This window comes from Pinus tabuliformis, chromosome J, assembly GCF_031772625.1.
Source record: "Pinus tabuliformis cultivar Carrire ecotype Pingquan chromosome J, CPIR1, whole genome shotgun sequence".
Lineage (NCBI taxonomy): Eukaryota > Viridiplantae > Streptophyta > Pinopsida > Pinales > Pinaceae > Pinus > Pinus tabuliformis.
This window is the reverse complement of record NC_142295.1, coordinates 296,207,777-296,231,632: the sequence shown is the minus strand read 5'-3', so window position 1 is coordinate 296,231,632 and position 23,856 is coordinate 296,207,777. Positions and strand designations below refer to the sequence as shown.

Sequence of the window (23,856 nt, the reverse complement as noted above, 5' to 3'; positions counted from 1 at the left end):
TAGATTTTCTTGTTGAGGAGGTGAATGAGCTCAAGTGTTGTTTTGCAAGGTTAACTTTATATTACTGGTTTATCTGTGTCTTTAGCTTAAATTTCAACAATGAGTAGTTGTTTGTTGAAACTCTAATGGTGTTTTTTAAGACATGGTAGAGAAGCCTAATTTATGTATGTAGATAGGGTTTATTGATGCCTATCCTTATTCGTGTTGATTATATGTTGCAATATTTATGCTACTAATGTTGCATCTGTTGAGGCTATTGTGATTAGGGTTTTGATAGAGGATTTGTGATGTGAGCATGAGCACAAATATCTCTGGGATAAATTTTTCCAAGGTGTGGAGATCATATGAAGATGACACATGTCTAGGGGGAGAATCTCATATGCTTCTAGTGTTTTAGTGGTTCATTATTGGCATTATGGTCCCTTGCTAGCAGAAAAAGAAAAATACATTGCTTGGAGGAGCTTGCTATGTTCCACATGTTATGCGCTTATCTAGCATTGGTTTATTGCAGGAATTGTAATATTTTAAGGAGTATGTACCTTGGGTTTGCATGAATCATGTATTATTTCTTAGTGTTGTATGATTTCATATGAAGTTGTATTATATTGCCTTGGGGCAGAAATTTGTATTACAACTTGATTATTATTTGAGTGAGTATAAGAGCTCATAATATGCCATGTATAATTACTATTATTGTATGAGAGAACTGTATATGCTGCCAACAAAAATTGTCATGCTTGTGTTGCTTCTATGAATAATATAATGATGGTGGTGCATGGAACTTGTTGTGTATGGTTGCAACTACTTGTATTGTTCTAATGACAAAGATTTGTGACCAATATGTAGAGGAATTACGAGCTTATCATGATGGATCTATGTTATGTTGTTGTCGCAGTTTTACATATCGAGGTGTCTGGTTTCTACTCATTTGATACATTATTTTCTTGGCCACTCACCAATGTTATTGATGATTGATATCTACTTAGGGTTTTTGTGACGATGCTATTGCTAGAGATTATGCATTGAGAGTATGTTGATGTTTTAACTCATTTGATGCTAGATATGTTCTTGCTACTTCCTGATTTGTTATCCAAAGCATGAACTTACACTGCAGGAATATGGCTCTCCATTGTTGAGTCAAATTTATGTATATCCTATATTTTTAAATTATGGTATGTTCTATGCTTAGAGTAGTTTACTTATTTTTCTTCTTATTAGCCACATATTAGCAATCACATATACATTAAGTAAAGTGCAGATAGAACATTAAATGATCAACATAAATCAAGCCAAGACAAGAGACACAAGATGTGGCAGCTAGCTAGGGACAAACCCGAATGTGGGAAAACCCTTTGATCAAATCTTCTTTTATCTTCAATAGTTCAGCAGAGAGAAATAGTACAAAATTAGAATTATGTAATTTATTATCAGCAGCAACAAACCCTAGATCAACAAAGTCAAACTTGGTCAAATGAGTTGAAATTGACCTCCAATATGTTTGGTCAATTTCAGGTCATCTAGCCCTTGAAAAACTTGAAGAAACAATGTTTGAACAACCCCAAAAATGCAGTCAAACTGTAGTTGACTGAAGTCAACTTGCTGCCCCAAACTAGGGCAGTCAACGCTGGTCAAACCAGAGGTCAGATCACCTTGATTTTCATGCCAAAATATGCGGCCTACCTAGGAGAGGTAGCCACACCAAATCTACATTTCTAGATGGTCAATGCTTGGTCAACACTGGTCAAAGAGATGACCTACAGCCTTAGCGTCCTTCTTCTTGCATCTGCCTTGCCCTACTGCGTCTTCTTTTCTAGCCACATGTGTGAGAGAGAGAGAGGGGCTCCTTTGATGCGTAGGAGAGAGAGAAGATGAGTGATTGGATGAGTTCCAAATGACTCAATCTCTCTTCTATTTATATGAAACATTGGGCATGTGTGCCACACACTTAGCTGCTGGCTGACCTTGATAATTCGTCAAGTAATTAGAAATACATTCATATCTCCATAAATACTTATCGGAATTGGATGATCTTTAGATCAATCCTACACCTCTCAATGAGAAGAATCTAGGAAAAATATCAGCAACCATAAATAAGGTGACCCACATGGAGTTTGGCCCTAGTTTCCAATTTTAATGCTCCCTCTCAACTAGGGAGAACTCCATCTACAATCTGTCTGACCGTCACTACTATCCATCCATCAAATGCATTGCCATGCACAACTTGACCCCTGCTCTACTCTACTTTACTTTTCTCTACTCTGCTTGAACTATGGAGAAGAAGAAATGATCGAGGATGTATCATACCATCCTCCACAGACCTGAAGTTAGTCTCAGAGTGCACTGATCCCATATCAGTATCATTGATCCCAGATCAATGATCCCAGATCAATGGAGGTCATCCTAGCATAGGGAGTGTTAGACTCTGTCTTATATCAGAGATTGATTCTTCTTCAAAACAGGGTTTTGAAGAAGAAATCATTAAATGTTGCTTTTCAGATTATGTAATTTTATCTTCAGCTCTTCAAACCAGCAGCAAACTTCAAAGCCCCTATCCCTGCACAAGCACAATTCAGAATATCATTAGCATCAGAGGCAAAAATCTATGTGGAGAAAATACCAATTGCAGCAGTATCAATTGCACAAATTCATGGTGGTATTTTGAAAGATGGTACACGGATGGTCATAAAGATGCAACACTTGCAAATAGGGACAATGATGCGTTATGGTCTTCGTAATCTTGCTTGGATAGTTTATGGAGACAATAAAAGGGAACCTTGAAAAGAATAATTCAGACATATTGCATCACTTTCAAATTTGCCTTATGTTTCAGTGCCAAAAGCATTCATGCACCTGACTGGAAGGAAAGTACTAACAATGGAATGGATAACTGGTGATAAATCAAAAGAATTACTTTTCATATCGAAGGGATTAAATCCAGGTGGCCACATTTACTCAGACCAGCAGCGGTTGGAGGCAAGGAATCGACTTTTGAGTCTGGGGAGTAGAAGCATTTTTAGTCCAACTCTTGGATACAGGATTGCTACATGCCGATCCACATCCTGGGAATCTTGTTTACACATCAACAGGCCAGATAGGGTTCTTTGATTTTGGTTTGCTTTGTCGAATAGAGAAGAAACATAAGCTTGCCATGCTTTCATCTATAGTACATATTGCTAATGCTGATTGGCCTTCTCTTGTAATCGATTTGGTTGACATGGATATTATAAGACCAGAAACTGATCTCAGACAAGTGCAAATGGAATTGCAAGTTTCTTTAGGCGATGCAACAATGAAGGATGGCATTCCTGACATAAAGTTCAGTAAGGTTCTTGGAAAAATCTGACTCCTTATTGATAATTCAACTCCTATGAGGAAAATACTTCACTCACTGGTATTTAGTGAAAGGAAGGAATTCCAGTGGTCTAGGCTTGCTTTGTTCATAAAGCTAGGAGAGCAACATGTTAAGAAAAGGGCTGCTCTAACGAGTGGGAACTGATTCAGCTAAAAATGCAAATGGTTTAAATACTGATCTGGCAAATACAGTTATAAAGCGTTTGTCAGCCAAAGATGGTGCTGTTCTACGAAGGCTGTTAGTAACTGCGGATACTTCATCGTTGGCACGCACTTTTGTCTCCATATATGCCACTACATTTCACAGGCATCTTGTAAGCAGCTTCAGAGATGTACTGTATGAATGGGGCACAAAAATTCTCAGGGAACAGAAAGATACCTCCTTACACCAAACAGCTGAAAACACCGGTCAAACAAACAGAATGGAGGGCACTGAAGCTAAATCCTTACAAATCTACGAAGACTTATGGAGAGATCGCCGAGTGAAGATAGTTTTTTACACAGCACTTAAAAGGTTAACAAGAACTCCTTTCTTGATGCTTAGAGTCTGTTGGACCTTCAGTTCAATATTCTTTTGTGATGCAGCACTAGCTTCTCACCAGTTGCTTGTAGAATTCTGCAAGTTTTATGTACAACCCATTTTAGTTGTGAAACAAAGAAGGTTTTCTTATATAAGTGTGGCTTAAAAAAGTAACAATGCACCCTGCTTTTCAATGCCATTAGCAAAAATTATACATCACGGCGAATTGTGCGAACACGACATTGATTCCATTGCCAGTCATACAAAGACTAATAATGATATCTCGAGAAGGGTATATCTTAGGATTTGATGCCTTTGGTATGCGGAATATATCTGAAGAATGGATCTTTTGCATGATACGTGAACATAATATAGTGTTGAAATTGGGAATATTATTGATAAGTCTTCCCATTGTAAAACCTTCTGATACAGTGTGAAAAGACATCTCCAACATTTCTCAGCAAATGCCATTGAAGGGGGAAGTGCAAATGGCGATCTTCTGGCAGTTTGACCCGTATTTTAGTAAAATAGCCAACGCATTTCCAGATTTGGGGGAGCAGTTGCAAACTGGCATTCAGGAGTCGATTGCCTATAGCTTCAGCAAATGGGACACCTGCCCTTCACTTCAGCCACCTGCAAACACCTGTTACCAGATGCATAAGAGTCTGCGCTCCAATTGTTAGGCTTTTTGGTTAGAGATTTACGAGGGGATAGTTATTACATGTTCTATTAATGGAATTCAAGTGAGACAGCGCAGGAGTTTTTGATTTCAAGAGAAACACATTTGCTATTTCGATACTTAATCTTGATTTCATGAGATTTTGCTCCAGATTTTGTCTCCTAATCATCAGCAGATTTAGGGGAACACTGTTCTGTTTATGGAATGGATGTAACGCTTTTAGGTTAATTTTTGTAGTGCTAGTTAAAACAGCGCCCCTGTTTTGGGCAGCATTTTTATTATTTGTATTTAAAAATAATCATTAGAGAATTTGTAAGAGAGAGTGAGAGAGGGGAGTTTTTTCTGAGCGCTGGGAGCTGCTGGAGAAGCAGAGAGCTTTTTATTGTACAGTTTTATGACAGAGAATTTAATGGAATTTCACAGCTCTGTTTGCTGAGATTCATGTGGTATGTTGATTTAGCATAAGTTTTTCCCTTTGTCTCATATGTAATCAGTTATGTTCCATTTCATTTCATGACCCTTTCAAGCTGAACAAATGAAGTGATTAGGTAGGAATTCATAGTATTATATGCTCCTCCTATAAGTTTGTTCGCATTCGATGTTTTCTACTGTTTAAGGAGGATTCAGAGTTATTTTCTACCCTCCTTAGCTCCTCACCAGTCTTGCCATCCCATTTGAAACCAGATTTGGTGTTAAATTGCATGCCTACCTTGCCTCAGTTGATAACCTGTGTAGTCATTATATTTTTCTGTTTGAAGCTGTGATTTTGCCCATGTAGCCCAGAAAAGCCCCATCATTCCATTAAAAAACCCCAAAAATCATTAAATCCAAACCCCCTATCAATTTACTAGCCTAAAATCCTTATTCTTAATTGGTCAGCCTAATCATATTGAAAGATCTATCGAATCTGACCCGAGAGAGCCTTCTCATACCTCGTAGGGCTAGCTACGAGGTGAAATGGTTTGATGTAGCCTTGAAGGTTTACCTTCCTCAGCCTAGGGTGAAATCTCAAGCGCTAACATATTGGCGACCATACTGGGGAGAACATTCAACTTGTTGATTGTTTTGTCCCGGTACATGCAATCAAATTTCAGATCTGATGCTGATGGTGGACAGCAGTCAGATACATATGCAGGCTGAATCATTCACCTAGCGACTCCAACTCGATCCAGACATTCCAGTGCCTGTTGATATGTTCATGCAATGGTAGGGTATGTGGCAGACCCTGCATTTTGTAAAACTCTAGATGGCGTTAGAGAATTGTTAGTGGATATTGAAATTAATGAAGAATTTTTCAGTGACTTCTTTCAAAGTTTGAAATCTCCAGAGTTCTCTCCTGAAACTAAAGTTGCTACCTGTGAGTTAATTATTAAAAGAATCGAACAGGAGATTCAAGATTTAGATGAGCAGATCCACTCTTATGCTTTCCAAGACCCTAAAAAGTTCTTGGAAATCCTTCTTCCTTCGAAACAAGCAAAAACAGAATTGCCTATAGAGGTATACATTGACAATGTGCAGCTGGAAGTATGTATTGCAGAGTTGGGGCAGCCAACAGAGGCCGGTTTCCGTGATCCTATTGCGGCATATATGGACATGTTTTTCACTTTGATTGACAGATCGGGCTGTCTTCTCGGTGACCAGGCTCAGTATGTGCATGAAGGGCTGCTAGCAATTGCATCTGTGACTTCGTGGTAGCATTCTCAAGCGGCTTCAATTTCAGGTTTACTTGCATGGTTAATTTGGCATTTTAGCATTACCTGATCTATTGTTTGTACAGCAGATTAGAATAGGTTATGTACATAAATAAGCAGCCATAAGGGCAGCATCTTGTTTCAGTTGGCTTTTAGTTTGTTTGAGTTCAGTTTCAGTGTGAAAATAAGTCTTCAGCTGTGTTGATTTGTTGATGATGACTCCATTGCCCAATGGTGGAGGCACTGTCTGCTCTCCCAAAGTTCTGCGGTTCTTGGCACCTCCAGGAAGCTGCAGCTGCCATCCCAAATGGAGCCGATGTTAGACTCTGTCTTATATCAGAGATTGATTCTTCTTCAAAACAGGGTTTTGAAGAAGAAATCATTAAATGTTGCTTTTCAGATTATGTAATTTTATCTTCAGCTCTTCAAACCAGCAGCAAACTTCAAAGCCCCTATCCCTGCACAAGCACAATTCAAAATATCATTAGCATCAGAGGCAAAAATCTATGTGGAGAAAATACCAATTGCAGTAGTATCAATTGCACAAATTCATGGTGGTATTTTGAAAGATGGTACACGGATGGTCATAAAGATGCAACACTTGCAAATAGGGACAATGATGCGTTATGGTCTTCGTAATCTTGCTTGGATAGTTTATGGAGACAATAAAAGGGAACCTTGAAAAGAATAATTCAGACATATTGCATCACTTTCAAATTTGCCTTATGTTTCAGTGCCAAAAGCATTCATGCACCTGACTGGAAGGAAAGTACTAACAATGGAATGGATAACTGGTGATAAATCAAAAGAATTACTTTTCATATCGAAGGGATTAAATCCAGGTGGCCACATTTACTCAGACCAGCAGCGGTTGGAGGCAAGGAATCGACTTTTGAGTCTGGGGAGTAGAAGCATTTTTAGTCCAACTCTTGGATACAGGATTGCTACATGCCGATCCACATCCTGGGAATCTTGTTTACACATCAACAGGCCAGATAGGGTTTTTTGATTTTGGTTTTCTTTGTCGAATAGAGAAGAAACATAAGCTTGCCATGCTTTCATCTATAGTACATATTGCTAATGCTGATTGGCCTTCTCTTGTAATCGATTTGGTTGACATGGATATTATAAGACCAGAAACTGATCTCAGACAAGTGCAAATGGAATTGCAAGTTGCTTTAGGCGATGCAACAATGAAGGATGGCATTCCTGACATAAAGTTCAGTAAGGTTCTTGGAAAAATCTGACTCCTTATTGATAATTCAACTCCTATGAGGAAAATACTTCACTCACTGGTATTTAGTGAAAGGAAGGAATTCCAGTGGTCTAGGCTTGCTTTGTTCATAAAGCTAGGAGAGCAACATGTTAAGAAAAGGGCTGCTCTAACGAGTGGGCATGGAGACCATGCTATAACTGATTCAGCTAAAAATGCAAATGGTTTAAATACTGATCTGGCAAATACAGTTATAAAGCGTTTGTCAGCCAAAGATGGTGCTGTTCTACGAAGGCTGTTAGTAACTGCGGATACTTCATCGTTGGCACGCACTTTTGTCTCCATATATGCCACTACATTTCACAGGCATCTTGTAAGCAGCTTCAGAGATGTACTGTATGAATGGGGCACAAAAATTCTCAGGGAACAGAAAGATACCTCCTTACACCAAACAGCTGAAAACACCGGTCAAACAAATAGAATGGAGGGCACTGAAGCTAAATCCTTACAAATCTACGAAGACTTATGGAGAGATCGCCGAGTGAAGATAGTTTTTTACACAGCACTTAAAAGGTTAACAAGAACTCCTTTCTTGATGCTTAGAGTCTGTTGGACCTTCAGTTCAATATTCTTTTGTGATGCAGCATTAGCTTCTCACCAGTTGCTTGTAGAATTCTGCAAGTTTTATGTACAACCCATTTTAGTTGTGAAACAAAGAAGGTTTTCTTATATAAGTGTGGCTTAAAAAAGTAACAATGCACCCTGCTTTTCAATGCCATTAGCAAAAATTATACATCATGGCGAATTGTGCGAACACGACATTGATTCCATTGCCAGTCATACAAAGACTAATAATGATATCTGGAGAAGGGCATATCTTAGGATTTGATGCCTTTGGTATGCGGAATATATCTGAAGAATTGATCTTTTGCATGATACGTGAACATAATATAGTGTTGAAATTGGGAATATTATTGATAAGTCTTCCCATTGTAAAACCTTCTGATACAGTGTGAAAAGACATCTCCAACATTTCTCAGCAAATGCCATTGAAGGGGGAAGTGCAAATGGCGATCTTCTGGCAGTTTGACCCGTATTTTAGTAAAATAGCCAACGCATTTCCAGATTTGGGGGAGCAGTTGCAAACTGGCATTCAGGAGTCGATTGCCTATAGCTTCAGCAAATGGTACACCTGCCCTTCACTTCAGCCACCTGCAAACACCTGTTACCAGATGCATAAGAGTCTGCGCTCCAATTGTTAGGCTTTTTGGTTAGAGATTTACGAGGGGATAGTTATTACATGTTCTATTAATGGAATTCAAGTGAGACAGCGCAGGAGTTTTTGATTTCAAGAGAAACACATTTGCTATTTCGATACTTAATCTTGATTTCATGAGATTTTGCTCCAGATTTTGTCTCCTAATCATCAGCAGATTTAGGGGAACACTGTTCTGTTTATGGAATGGATGTAACGCTTTTAGGTTAATTTTTGTAGTGCTAGTTAAAACAGCGCCCCTGTTTTGGGCAGCATTTTTATTATTTGTATTTAAAAATAATCATTAGAGAATTTGTAAGAGAGAGTGAGAGAGGGGAGTTTTTCTGAGCACTGGGAGCTGCTGGAGAAGCAGAGAGCTTTTATTGTACAGTTTTATGACAGAGAATTTAATGGAATTTCACAGCTCTGTTTGCTGAGATTCATGTGGTATGTTGATTTAGCATAAGTTTTTCCCTTTTGTCTCATATGTAATTAGTTATGTTCCATTTCATTTCATGACCCTTTCAAGCTGAACAAATGAAGTGATTAGGTAGGAATTCATAGTATTATATGCTCCTCCTATAAGTTTGTTCGCATTCGATGTTTTCTACTGTTTAAGGAGGATTCAGAGTTATTGTCTGCCCTCCTTAGCTCCTCACCAGTCTTGCCATCCCATTTGAAACCAGATTTGGTGTTAAATTGCATGCCTACCTTGCCTCAGTTGATAACCTGTGTAGTCATTATATTTTTCTGTTTGAAGCTGTGATTTTGCCCATGTAGCCCAGAAAAGCCCCGTCATTCCATTAAAAAACCCCAAAAATCATTAAATCCAAACCCCCTATCAATTTACTAGCCTAAAATCCTTATTCTTAATTGGTCAGCCTAATCATATTGAAAGATCTATCGAATCTGACCCGAGAGAGCCTTCTCATACCTCGTAGGGCTAGCTACGAGGTGAAATGGTTTGATGTAGCCTTGAAGGTTTACCTTCCTCAGCCTAGGGTGAAATCTCAAGCGCTAACAGGGAGTATAGTAGATACAATGATGCGTCCATCGATAGTACTACTATGGTCCCTAACCTCATTTCCCTGCTCATTGATTAGATGAGAGGTACTTCCCATGAGTCCCAGACTGCATGGGTAGGATGCCTCGACATGAGAACTGATCATCCTATCCACTGGAGAATGAACCATACTGTCCAATAGATTCCACGGAGAACTAATCATCCTGGCCCACAGGGGAACTAATCATCTTGTTTCATAGTCGCCACAGAGAACAAATCATCTTGGCCCACAGGAGAACTAATCATCTTGTTCCACAGTCACCACGAAGAACTAATCATCCTGGCCCACAGGAAAACTAATCATCCTGTTCCATAGTTGCCACAGGGTGTCACAAGGGAAGGTTGAACCTTTTACCCTATACATAGTGCACCACCAGGGGATGGTGAGTCGCCCTATGGTCACATGTCACTCTAAGAAGTACCCCGCGCCCCCCTAGAGCTCCCAGAGTTCAATACCTCATACTCGACCCTCATAAGAGGGTCTCTTAACGACACCAAGTTGTTCTTGGAAAGTCAAGAATTTGACCTTTCCTAGGGGCTTTGTCAAAATGTCGGTGATTTGTTCATCTGTACCGATATGTTAAAGCCTTATTGCTCCCAGCTGCACCATATCTCAAATATAGTGGTACCTGATATCGATATGCTTGGAGAGATCATGAAATATAATATTCTCTGATAAATGAATCCCACTCTGATTGTCACACGGGATCATGGTGGTATCTAATGTAAATCCAAGTAGCTCACTGAAGAGATTTCGCAACCAGACTGCATCACAGGAGGCCATACTAGTAGTAGTGTACTCTACCTCGGTGGTGCTCAAAGCCATCGACTTCTGCTTCCTCCTCATCGAGGATATCGAGGTAGATCCCAAAGAGAAACAACACCTGGAAGTTCTCTTTTAGTCCACCACATTGCCAGCGCAATTAGCATCGGTATATCCAAGTAGTCTCACATCTTCGGCAGTCTATCTCAACCCATAAGTGATCATGCCATGAATATATCTCAATAGATTCTTGGCACCAATCCAATGTGTGTGGTGAGGCTCAACCATATGTTGACTCAATGTATTGACTGCAAATCATATATTCGGATGGGAGTTCACCAAGAACATCAATGCTCTGACAGGTTGACGATACTCAGTAGAATTTCGTAAAACAGGTCCGACAACACTACCACTTAACCGAATCTCTCCAATATCTTCACCACATATTTTCCTTGAGATACCAAAATCTCCCCTGGCTTCTGCCAAACTTCAAGTCCTAGGAAATAGTGCATCGATCCTAGGTCCTTCATCTCAAACTCAGAAGCCAACTCTCTCTTAGATTTGAGAATGAGAGGGTCTACCCCTGTTAGAAAGAGGTCGTCAACGTACAACACCAGTATGAGAGGATTTTCATCTTCAACCTTAAATTAAAGGTTAGGGTCGACTTCAATCCTTTTGAATCCCAGCTTCATCAAGTAGCTATCGATCCTTTCATACCACGCTCGGGGTGCTTGCTTTAGCCCATAAAGGGCCTTCTTCAACCTGCACACATGAGATTCTCGATCATGAATCTCAAATCCTTCAAGTTGCTCTACATAGACTTCTTCTTTGATCGAACCATGCAAGAACGCAATATTGACATCCATCTGATGTAGGTTCCATCCTTGCGAAGCAACAAGGGCTATGATTGAGCAGATGGTGGTATATTGAGCAACAGGTGCAAATATCTCATCATAGTCTATACCTTCCTTTCGAGAGAAGCCACGAGAGACAAAACGAGCCTTATACTTTCCCCACTTCCATCAACTGCATGATTTATCTTGTAAAACCATTTGAAGTGACAACTACTTTGTCCTGGGGTCTGGGGACCACATCCCAAACATCATTTTTCATGATGGAATCATATTCCTCGGTCATAGCATCCTTCCATACTTGATGCTTGACAACTTCTATGAATGATGAAGACTCATTTTGGATGATCGTGCTCATGATGGTCAGGTATCCCTGATACCTGTTTGGCTTCTTACTTTCTTGGAAGGTTCCTCTGGGTGCAATGTGTCCTTAAGCATCATCAAGTGTCCCCCTAAGCCATGAAGGCCTCTTCCTAGAAGAGGAACGCTCTTGTGGAGGATGATCAATAGGATCCATAGGTTCTTCCACATCGGGCATCGTCTCATCTTCCTTTTCCTTCGGTTCCCTGGTGTCAGCTTCTTTAGATCCTCTTAGAGTAGGAAGATTGTCTACTTTGCTAAGAGCCATATCTTCATCAAAGGTGACGTCATGGCTAATTTCGACTTCCCTTTGACTAGCCACATAGATTCTATAGCCCTTAGTATTTTCTCTATAGCCTACAAAGACTCCTTTCTTTCCAGATGCACCTAATTTATTCCTTTCCTCCTTTGGCACATGAAAATGTACAAGACTTCCAAAAATTCTAAAACAATATACGTCAAGTTTCTTACTAGTGAAAATTTATTCAGCAGTCTTGGAGCCCAACACTTGATGAGGGAATCGGTTTTGTACATATACGACAATATTTTTAGCTTCGGCCCATAGAAACTTTGGAAGTCTTTGATCATGGAGCATAGCATGGATAACTTCCACAATCGTATGATTCTTCCTTTTTGCCACACCATTATGCTCAGGAGTATATGGTGTAGTAGTCTCCCTCTTAATGCCAGCCTCTTCGCAAAATTCATGAAACTTATTGGATTCATATTCAGTCCCATTATCAGTCCTTAAGATCTTGATCTTCTTTTCAGCCTGATTCTCGATCAAGGCTTTGAAGTTCCAAAACCAGGAGAACACTTCATCCTTATTTTTCAAGAAGTATATCCAAGTCTTTCGAGAATAATCATCCGTAAAAGTGAGGTAATATAAATATCCTCCCAAGGAGTTCACAGGCATCATACTAGATATGTCTGAGTGAACCAACTGCAATATATCAGAGGTCTTTCTTTGGCTTGAGGGGAACACCCCCCTTTTGAGCTTTCCTTCGGCACATCCTGGACATACACCTTCTTGCTCTAATCTGAACTCGGGCATCCTGGTTACAATTTTTCTCACATCGGGTAGAGCTTTATAATGAAGGTGAGCAAACCTCCGATGCCATAGTTCAGATTGAAGAGATGTGTCACAAGACATGACACCTAGCGGACTTCCTCCAACCTGATATAAATAATCAACTCGAAACCCAAGAGTGAAAGCATATTTGAAGTTCTTTTTCCATGCACGTACCTTGCCATCACTGAAGGCCACCTTGTAGTCTTTTTCTTCCATTGCCGAAATGGACACCAGGTTCTTTTTTAGATTAGGTACATATAATACATCTTGTAAATGGATTGTATTTCCTTGATTCAATTGAAGAGTGACATTCCCTACGCCCTTCACGAGATATTTTGAATTGTCCCCAAGAACAATTTCCAAGTTGGTCTCCTTCTCTACCAGACTAGAGAGAGCTTCCTTGTAACCAGTGAAGTGCCTTGAGGCACCACTATCAATAAGCCAATTTCCTAGCGAGTCCGGGGGAGCAGTAGTAGAGAGAGCCGCTAGTAGATAATATTCATCTTGCTTATTGTTAACAACATTAGATTCATACATGGAGTTTCTTGCCTTCTTGAAGGGTTGTCCTCTTCCTTGATTTCTAACATTTCTTTTACCTCTGCCATTTGACCTGCCATTCCTTTGATTGCCTTGAGAGTGATTTTGATCATTGTCCTGGTGTGAGTCCATTTTATTAGGGCACTCCCTTGCATAGTGGCCCGTTTTATTGCAATTGTAACATTGTCCTTTTCTTCCACCCTTCAGTCCAGCCTTTCCTTTGAATTTAGCCCCAGAATTGTTTCTTTTTTTAGCATGAGAAGAAAAGGTAGAGGGATGAACTTTAAGTACGGGCATTTCTTGGTCTTCCATCCTTGTTTCATCTTGAATGCATCTGGCCATCAATTCCTCAAATCTAGGAATTACGTTATTGTTGAGAAGAGTAGTCCTAAATATATACCATTCAGGTAGCAGTCCTCCAAGAGTTGTGAGTGTCATTTCCTTGTCAGGAATTACTTCCCCAATAGATATGACATCGTTCTTGATCTCGGTGATCCTTAATAAATATGCTTGCATACTCTCATCTTTGCCCTTCTTAACTTCCTTTAGATTATTTCTAAGGAACAACACTTGATTTGCATCATTAACTTTAAATAAACTCACTAGTCTATCGTAGATTTCCTTGGAGGTGGTCAGCTTGAAAACATAGGCCACTAGGCGCTTGTTGATAGAGTCCCGGATGATCTTCCTTGCTTTGACTTCTCCCTTGGTCCATTTTTCCTAGCAGTAGTGGATGCATTTGTTGGAGGCTCAACAATCTGGCCTCTCACATGGTCCAACACTTCTTGCTCTTCTAATGTTACATTGAGAGAAATCTTCCATCCGTGATAGTCAGACTTCTCACAGAGTTTGTCTTCAGCGAGGAAGTGCACTGAGGACCCCATCACTTCTTTAAGATAACTTTAACAACCTTTGATGATTTCTCTTACTCTTTCTCGGGCTTTGTCTTCACCTCACCTCTGATACCATGTTAAATTATGGTATGTTCTATGCTTAGAGAAGTTTACTTATTTTTCTTCTTATTAGCCACAGATTAGCAATCACATATACATTAAGTAAAGTGCAGATAGAACATTAAATGATCAACAGAAAAAAAGCCAAGACAAGAGACACAAGACGTGGTGGCTAGCCAGGGAAAAACCCCAATGCAGGGAAACCCTTTGATTAAATCTTCTTTTATCTTTAATAGTTCAGCAGAGAGAAATAGTACAAAATCAAAATTCTATAATTTTATATTAGCAGCATCAAACCCTAGATCAGCAAAGTCAAAATTGGTCAAACGAGTTGAAATTGACCTCCAATATGTTTGGTCAATTTCAGGTCAACTGGCCCTTAAACAACCTGAAGAAACAGCCTTTGAACAGCCCCGAAAACGCAATCAAGCTGTAGTTGACTAAAGTCAACTTGCTGCCCCAAACTAGGGCAGTCAACGCCGGTGAAACCAGAGGTCAGATCACCTCGATTTTTGTGCCAAAATTTGTGGCTGCCTAGGAGAGGAAACCACACCAAATCCGCATTCCTAGATGGTCAATGCTTGGTCAACGTTGGTCAAAGAGATGACCTGTAGCCTTAGCTCCTTCTTCTTGCATCTGCCTTGCCCTACTGCATCTTCTTTTCCAGCCACACGCGTGAGAGAGAGAGGCTCCTATGATGCATAGGAGAGAGAGAAGATGAGTGATTGAATGAGTTCCAAATGACTCAATCTCTCTTCTATTTATATAAAATGTTGGGCATGTGTGCCACACACTTAACTGCTAGCCGACCTTGACAATTTGTCAAGTAATTAGAAATAAATTCATATCTCCATAAATACTTGTCGGAATCGGATGATCTTTAGATCAATCCTACACGTCTCGATGAGAGGAATCTAGGAAAAATATCAACAACCATAAATAAGGTGACCCACATGGAGTTTGGCCCTAGTTGTCAATTTTAACATATATTTATGAGGAGGATTACTAAAGTGATATGTAATTATGCTACCACTGCATCATTCTGTTCATGTTTCCACTACTAGTTCAGATTATCTTACATACGTTTATGCTTAATATGGTGGTTGTTTTGTTTTCGTGTTTTTGCTATAGAGGATTGATATCTAATTTTGATTGGTTTGTTATGTTTCTCGTCATTATTTCTGATGCTATGAGGGTTTTCATATTGCAAAGAGCCTTCATTATATCGCATTTATATGTTGTTGTGTGACCATTGAGCATTGCCATGTATTTGTTGATGAAATTCTGTAAATTAATGCTACTGAGATCTTAGACTATAGCCGAGGCTTTGAGATTCTAACAAATGTCATCATGTGCTATGTATTGCGATTATATCGCTGCTATGTAGATCACATATTACTTCTCATAGTTGCCATGTACTTGCATTATATTATTGTATTAGGCATGCATTGAAGAGAGAGAAAGCTTGTATGCATTTGAGTAGCACTTGTGACAACCATGTATGGGCTTGTGGATGAGATTGTCTCAATCTTGTATCAGTCATGCATAGAGGTAAGCCATGGTGTTTGGCATGTATTGTAGTGGATCATTTTGTTTCAGCCATATATGTACCTTAGAGTGTGAGATAAAGACTTGTAACTTTGTTGTTTGTATCATTGGGTCATGTTGGTTCTATAGTGATCCAAATTTAAACAGGAATGAAACAAAATACAAAGATAACCATATACACAAAGATGTGGCAGAAATAATACTTCATTTCATTAATGTAAAATATTGAAATATGCTTACAAATAGAAATGGAAATAAACCAGCTAGGGCGATGGTCGCTTATCTTTGAGAAGAGATGTGGCAGCTACATCCAAAACCCTAAACATCCAAAAACCTAACCCTAGAAGATGAAACGCCAAACTGTGGGCCCTGTTTGGTAAATTGGTACATCAACTTCCCGGGGTCGTAACTTTGGCATACGATCTTCGTTTGACGCGCACAATATCTCATTAGAAAGGTCTATCCGAGAACTACAACTTTAGGAAGAGAAACATCGGTCCATGGACCCATGTTACTCCCATTATTCCCAAAAATCATTGTTTAGGGCCTCAAAATGGCTCTGGAAGTTCAGGACCTAAAAAACTGCTAAAAATAGTAAACTGTGCTACAATTAAGGAAATTGAAAAGCTGAAAGAAACAATGGTGGGGGTCCAAGTGGACTTGGCGGGTGGCCACCAATATCCACCTGGATCATTCCTCCCCCCTTAGCAAGTAGTAGTCCCCATTTTGTTGAGTTCCTCCATGAGATGAGGAAACTTCTGTTGAACTTGGTCTCTGGTGAGCCACTTGCCTTGGTGAAGGTGTTGGCCTGCTTTGACAACTCGATACAATTGGATATTTTGTTGATGAGTGTGCTTGATTTGTGTGTCCATGATCCGATTAGTTGCAACTTATTCCATGCAATATGGATTTAATTCTGTGGGTGTGAGTTGTTCTGCAATGTCGAATGTGTCTAGTAATGGTGGAAAGCATGGCCAAAGGCGGTCCACATTGAACACTGGGTGCAGGCCAAGGAATGGGGGAATGATAATCTCAAATGCATTGTCTCCCATAGCCTTGGTAATGGTGTAAGGACCATATTGGAGTGGTCTGAGTTTCCGATAGGCTCCAGTAAAGCATTCCTATTGCAAATGTAACCAGACTTTGTCACCCACTTGAAACTTGTGTGGCACTTGATGTTGATCATGACGCTGCTTGTACTTGGCATTTGATTTCTCCAGAATGTCATGGACCTGTTGGAAAATATGTTGGATGTGCTCAATGAAGCTGTTTGCCTTATCTGTTTCAGACTGGACATGAACCAAATATGCATGAGTAGCTGCAAATGGCATGGCCACATCAATGGGACATAGTGGCTAGAATCCCAAACCCACCTGAAAAGGGTTGTGGCCAGTCGAGCTATGGAGAGCCCGGTTGTAGCTATGTTGAACATAGGGGAGGCTCTCGTTCCATGTGCATGGATGCTTTGAGTTGTACGTGCGCAGAATGTGTACGATCACCCTGTTGGCAACCTCTATCTAGCCACCAGTTTGAGGATGGAGGACTCTGGACTTAGTGAGTTTGGTGTCCATCATTGACCAGAGATTGGACCAAAATGTACTAAGGAACCTACTATCCCAATCTGAGATGATAGATTGTGGGATCCCAAAGTGTACCCACACTCATTCAAAGAAGAGTTTAGCAGTGGCTTCTGCTGTGATATTCTTCTTGCAGGCTGCCATAATGGCCATCTTCGAGAACCTGTCGACGACCACAAAAACATAGTCGTTTCCATGCTTAGTGGAAGGAACACTTGACATGTAATCCATGGAGTTGGATTCCCAAGGTTGACTCTGGGTAGGAAGCAGGGTACATAGGCTACTTCTTGATGGTTGATTTGGCAATGGCACAGGCAGTGCATGATCTGATGTACTTCCTGACATCCTGTTGAAGATTTGGCCAATAGAAATAATTCTGCAATACTGCCACTGTTTTCTCGACCCCGAAATGCCCAGTAGCCCGACTGTAGTGTGCTTCCCAAATCATCTTGGCACGCTTGCTTGAAGGAACACAAAGGTGACCCAGGTGGCATAACAGGGCATCCTGGAGGTGAAAATCTGGAACATGTTGACCCTCCAAGAGTGTTTGGTATATGTGGTTGAATTCGGGGTCGCTTTTGTAGAGAAGTGGCGAATCAAAAGTCTCATGCCCATGGTGGTCGACTGAGTCAATATGTAACATTATTGGTGCTGCCCTTCTTATACTTGATATTCAAATGGAACTGTTGCAAGTATGTGGACCACTTCTGATGGTGATCATTCTGCAATTTCCCTTAGATCTGTATGAACTACAGGGGTTGGTGGTCTGTGTGGATGACTATTTCAATCCCCAAAATGCAATGCTTCCATTGTCGGCAGGCCTGAATAATGGAATACATCTCTTTGTCATAAGTGGGATACTTACAGACTGTGTCTGAAAGTGTCTCACTGTGATATGCCACTAGATGCACGTGTTGAGTAAAGACTGCCCCAATAGCATAGTTAGAGGCATCTGTATCGACCTCAAATGGTTGTTGCAAGTCTGGTAGTGCGAGCACTAGTGCCGAGCAGAGGCGATCTTTCAACTCTGTGAATACCTTTTGTTGAGATTCAGACCAAAAGAATTTTTCTTTCGCTCCTCCCTTGGTGACTTGACTAAAGGGCCAAGTGATATGAGAAAATGCCAACATGAACCTATGGTAGAAGTTGGAAAGACCTAGAAAGCTACAGAGCTTTGTAAGAGTGGTTGGAGATGGCGAATCCCGAATGACTTGGATCTTGGATGGATCCACATGCACCCCCTGTTCATCAATGATGTATCTCAGATACTGAACCTGGGTCATGCCAAAAGTACATTTCTCCAAATTGGCACATAACTTCTGTTGCCGCAGTGTTTGGAGAACCTGTCGGATGTGGTGGAGGTTCTCTTCCCAACTCTGGTTGAAGATCATGATGTCATCCAAGTATACTACTACAAATGAGTTTGTGAATGGCTGCAAGATGTCATCCATTAGCCTCATGAAGGTTGCCGGTACATTCCTCAATCCGAAAGGCATAGCAAACCATTCGAAAAGGCCCTCCTTGGCTTTGAAGGCAGTCTTCCACACATCGGAGGGTTCGATTGGTACTTGGTGATATCCTGACTTCAAATCGATCTTGCTGAAATATTTTCCCCCTTCAGTTGGTCCAGGTGGTCATAAATCTATGGGATTGGGTACCTGTTACAGACAATGATCTTGTTTAGCGCCCGATAGTCAATACAGAGTCTCCAAGTCCCATCTTTGTTTTGTACCAACACGATCGGGCTCCCATAGGGTGATGAACTTGGACAGACGTGTCCTTTCTGTAGTAGCTCTTGAATCTGCCTCTTGATTTCATCGTTCTCTATAACGGAGCACCATTAGATTGGCCCATTGGGTAGCAGTGCCCTTGGGGTCAGATCGATGGAGTGCTTGACCTGACAGTGCAGAGGAACCCCTGTGGGGAGGTGAAGCTGTCCTCGTACTCCTTCACAACCTTATCCATTTGTAGTTGTCATGTAGAGGGACCCTGTCTAGAGGTCATGGCCACTGTCTTCTTCTTTCCTTGAGGGCGTATCATTAGGAAAAAAAATTTCCTGGTTTTGGAAATGAGCTTACTACATTGTTTTGCAATAACCAAAGATATGGCAGTAGGTGGTGCTACCTCCGATATCCTGTACAACTTATTTCCCAAAGTAGCAATAATAGCACAGGGCCTTAATTCATATACAACATGTCGCTTCGACAAATATGGTTGTCCTAATAATACATCACAAACTTCAAGGGGAGCAATGTCACACACAATACCTCATCTGTGAAGGGCTTGACATTGTATGGAAGGCGACACTGCTGGCTCACACGAAGATCCTCTCCTTGGTGAAGCCACCTGATGGTGTACAGTTGTGGATGAGTTGTGGTCGGTAAGCACAACCGCTTCATGACCTCTGCTGAAATGATGTTCTTTTGGCTCCTGCTGTTGACAATGAACTGTAGTGGGGAGCCCTTTATCCACATCTAGGAGTGGAAGAGACGCTCCTCCTCCTCTGGATCTTCGGGTTCCTCCTTCTGGATCTTCGTGGTGGCAATGGTGGCATTGGGCTTTGCATTGATAATCTTCTTCCCTTTGTCATTCCCTTTGTTGGGTTCTGACTCGGAGTTAGAACATGCATCTGATTCTAAAAATTTTAGCTCCGCCACCAATGACTGCTTGGCCCAACACTCACTTGTGTTGTGAGTGGAGCTCTTATGGAGCTCACACCACTTTCCTGTGTCCTTTTTCAGCTTCACGGCACTGTTCTTTACTTGCAGCTTTGGTGGGTTGTCTTGGGTAGCCCCACCTTGGCTTTGTCCTTCATTCTACGGTTTGGGGGACCTTTCCCTTGCTTCGAATTCGCAGATCCAAAGTCTTACTTATTCTATTTAAACTTTTGCTTGACCCTGACGGCATATCAGTATGTTGTGCCGAGCGAGGAGATGTTCAAGAATTCTATTTCTTCCTGGATGTACTTGTGCATGCAACCGTGGTATTTGAGTACCAAATGGTGCTCTGAATCCTTGATACCAAACTCTGTACGAAGGGTATGGAAAATATTGGTAAAATCTGGCACGTCTTGATCCCTTCCCTGCCGCAGTGTGGGCCGCCTTATGTATTGATCCTCATAGCTTCCGACAGGGTAGTACCGCTCCTTGATGGCATCCCGGAATGAATTCCAAGTGGGTGTGGCCGAAAATAGTGAGCCTGTACTTTCATCCTTCTGCTCACAGTAGGTCTCCCACCAGTCCTTGGTGTGTGGAGCCATTTTGAGAAGAGAGAAAATAATATTTTCCTGACTGGAAAAATCATGAACAAAAAAATAACCCTCTAGTAGATTTAACCATTTATCGATGACATATGCATTTATCTTACCCTCGAATATGGGGATTTCAAAACTAACTTGTACCTTAAACAGTGTGGCATTTCTAGAGTAGCTGTTGGAAGCTGATGCATCACCCCTAGGTAGCCGTTGGAGGATCTGGGCAAAGTTGTCCATCACCGCGTTCCTTTGTCACTCAAGGGCTTCTTTGAGCAAGATTTTGATAGGATCTCCTACACCCTCGTCTTTCTTTTCATCTGCCATGGGATGCCATCGGGATTTGTGAGGCTGGTCTTGCAAAGGTTTGATCAGTTCAAGCCCTAACTCCTTATATCTCAACCTCATTGGGGACATGCAAAGAAAAACAAAGAAAAAGCAGACCACTCTGATACCACTGATCCAGATTTAAACAGGAACACAAAAAAATACAGAGTTAACCATATACACAAAGATGTAGTGGAAATAATACTTCATTTCATTAATGTAAAATACTTAAATATGCTTACAAACAAAAATGGAAATAAACCAGCTAGGGGGATGGTAGCTTATCTCTGAGAAGAGATGTGGCGGCTACATGTCTCTGCACTATGTTACAATGATGCTCGAACGCCTATTTATTGTTGAGAAACAATGGAAAACCCTAAACATCCAGAAACCTAACCCTAGAAGATGAAACGCCAAATTGTGGGCCTTGTTTGGGTAAATTGGTACATCAACTTCCTGGGATTGTAACTTTGGCATACGATCTCAATTTGACACACACAATATCTCGTCAGAAAGGTCTATCCGAGAAATACAACTTTGGGAAGAGCAACATCGGTCATAGACCGATGTTGCTCCTAGTTTTCCCAAAAAATGTCGTTTAGGGCCTCAAAACGGCTCCAGAAGTTCAGGACCCGAAAAACTGCTAAAAATAGTAAATTGTGCTACAATTAAGGAAACTGAAAAGTTGAAAGGAACAATGGTGGGGATCCAAGTGGACATGGCGGGTAGCCACCAATATCCACCTAGATCATATAGCCATGAGTCAAGCATGATTTAAGAGAGAGATATAAGATTTGTTTCAACCATATATGGGTTATTGGGAATCATTGTTACAACCATGTATCTCATTGTATATCATATTGTCATGATGTCTAGTGGATTCTTTGATTCGGTTCATCTAGCCTCTTGCATGAGTTAAGGAGGCATATGTAGTGCTAATTATTGATGAACAATAGTTTGAGGAGTAATTTGTAGATATTCTTACATGGTTTAGGGGAGCATGGTTAGTGTGAGAGGATGTGTGGTATTGGATAGAAATATGTTTGGAAACTGAAATCCTTGTTTTATATTCTTATCTTTAAGAAGAGATCATATTTCATTAGAAGATAAATTAGTATTAGTTTTGTGGGTGTTCAAGATTTCAAGGGGAGAGCTTCTTTGAGCCCCCACATGTGGTCATTTCTCTTCAGTTTTGGTATTTAGCTTTGCCAATAATGTCAAAGGGGGAGATAATGAAAAGAGAGGGGAAAAATGAAGAGAATGAGGAGACGAGGAAGAAGACTCTAGTTCATATTGAAAAATTCAGATTTGAGTCAACTATAGGTTGAGATCAATGCCAAAGGGGGAGCATGTTGGCATTATAGTGTTGGAATTGATTTTAGCACATTGGTGGTGGCCCTCATGATCTTGACGTTTTGTGGTTAGAAAAAAATGTTTTCGATGTATGCAGAGGTTCCATAAGTCATAAATTTATTTGAGGAAGTTATGTTGTAGGTGGAATAAGGGACGTTTGTATGAGGTAATGCATTTTATGAGTTTAAAAAGAGCATTATAACACACCATTACAACCTACTACCCGTGTTATAATGCAGTTCCTAAATATAAAAGGTGTGTTACAACCTGTAGGTGGTTTTTCCTGAATTTTGTGTGCACTCCAATTAATTCGAGGGGAATTTTCTATGGCATTTTCATTTGGTATTTTCTCAAGTAGTTTGAGGAAATTTACTAATAATATTCATCTATAAGATGATTAAAGTTGACAAATCTCTCTCCTAAAATTAAGATGATGGTGGATCAAGTCAAGAGAGAAAATTACTTATAATATAATGCTTTAAGGATTTATGGTTGGATGTATTTTGAGTGTGAGACATTAAGAGGGAATTGAGAGAGAAGTAATGTGGATGTAGTAGCTCACTGAAGATCAAAAATAAATAAGAGATTGTTGTGCAAGTCCTTGTCAGTGTTTCATGCAGAAAATGAAGAGATAGAATGAACATTTATAGCAGATCATTGATTTAATGTGACAAAAGGAAAGTGATAGTGGTAGAAAAGATGAAGAACATGGATCAGAGTGTTGTATTTATGTAGTAGTGATTAGAGTTGATGTGAATTTGTAGAGGTTGAGTCCATCATTGTAGATGCTATGTCTTTCTTTTCTTTACACTACAATTGATGGTTGGATTGTGTGATTGGGAGAGGATTTTTTCTATGGAGATATGTTGTTGTTGATTTATTGAGTAGAGATTGTGTTGCAAAGAGAGATGCTTTGATGATTAGGGTCTAGTCTAAAAATGAATGAAATCATGGCCCTAAAAGATTGAGGAGGCTAGGGCCTTCGACAAGTGGTGGATTTATAAGACAAGGGTAATGGCTCCTTGTTGGTGATGGCTAGCTAAATTGCTATAAGGGTAGTGGCTCCTTGCTAATGGTGGCCAACTAAATTTTTGAAGGAGTGGTGGCTAGCTAAATTGTCATAGGGGTATTGGCTCCTTGCTAATGGCAGGAAACTTAATTATTAAAGGGATCATGGCTCCTTGTTGGTGGTGGCCAGCTAAATTATTGAAGGGATGGTGACTCCTTGCTAGTGGTGGCCAACTAAAAGATGTAATAACATAAGGAAGATTTTCATCCCTTTGGGGTTTCCACCAGAAATGATTTGTGCCTCTTATGTATGATTATATTGATGTATCATGGTTTTATGTGTTGAATTTTATGTTATTTTATGTTCATATATACTAATTGATGTGTATTATAATTCAATAAACTAACTAAAAGAAGTTAAAAATTATATACGTATCATCACTACTAATTCACCCCCCGTCTCAGTAGTGATATGATTTACAGCT

The 23,856-nt window shown here is 40.3% G+C and overlaps 1 protein-coding gene across 1 annotated transcript; it reads left to right on the top strand.

Moving 5' to 3' along the window:
* The first annotated feature begins 2,874 nt into the window (after positions 1-2,874).
* Positions 2,875-4,037, top strand: LOC149226929 (uncharacterized). The gene is made up of 3 exons (XM_089380355.1): positions 2,875-2,938; positions 3,036-3,320; positions 3,544-4,037. The coding sequence occupies exons 1-3, from the start codon at positions 2,875-2,877 to the stop codon at positions 4,035-4,037; spliced, it is 843 nt and encodes a 280-aa protein (XP_089236481.1).
* Positions 4,038-23,856: the final 19,819 nt, after the last annotated feature.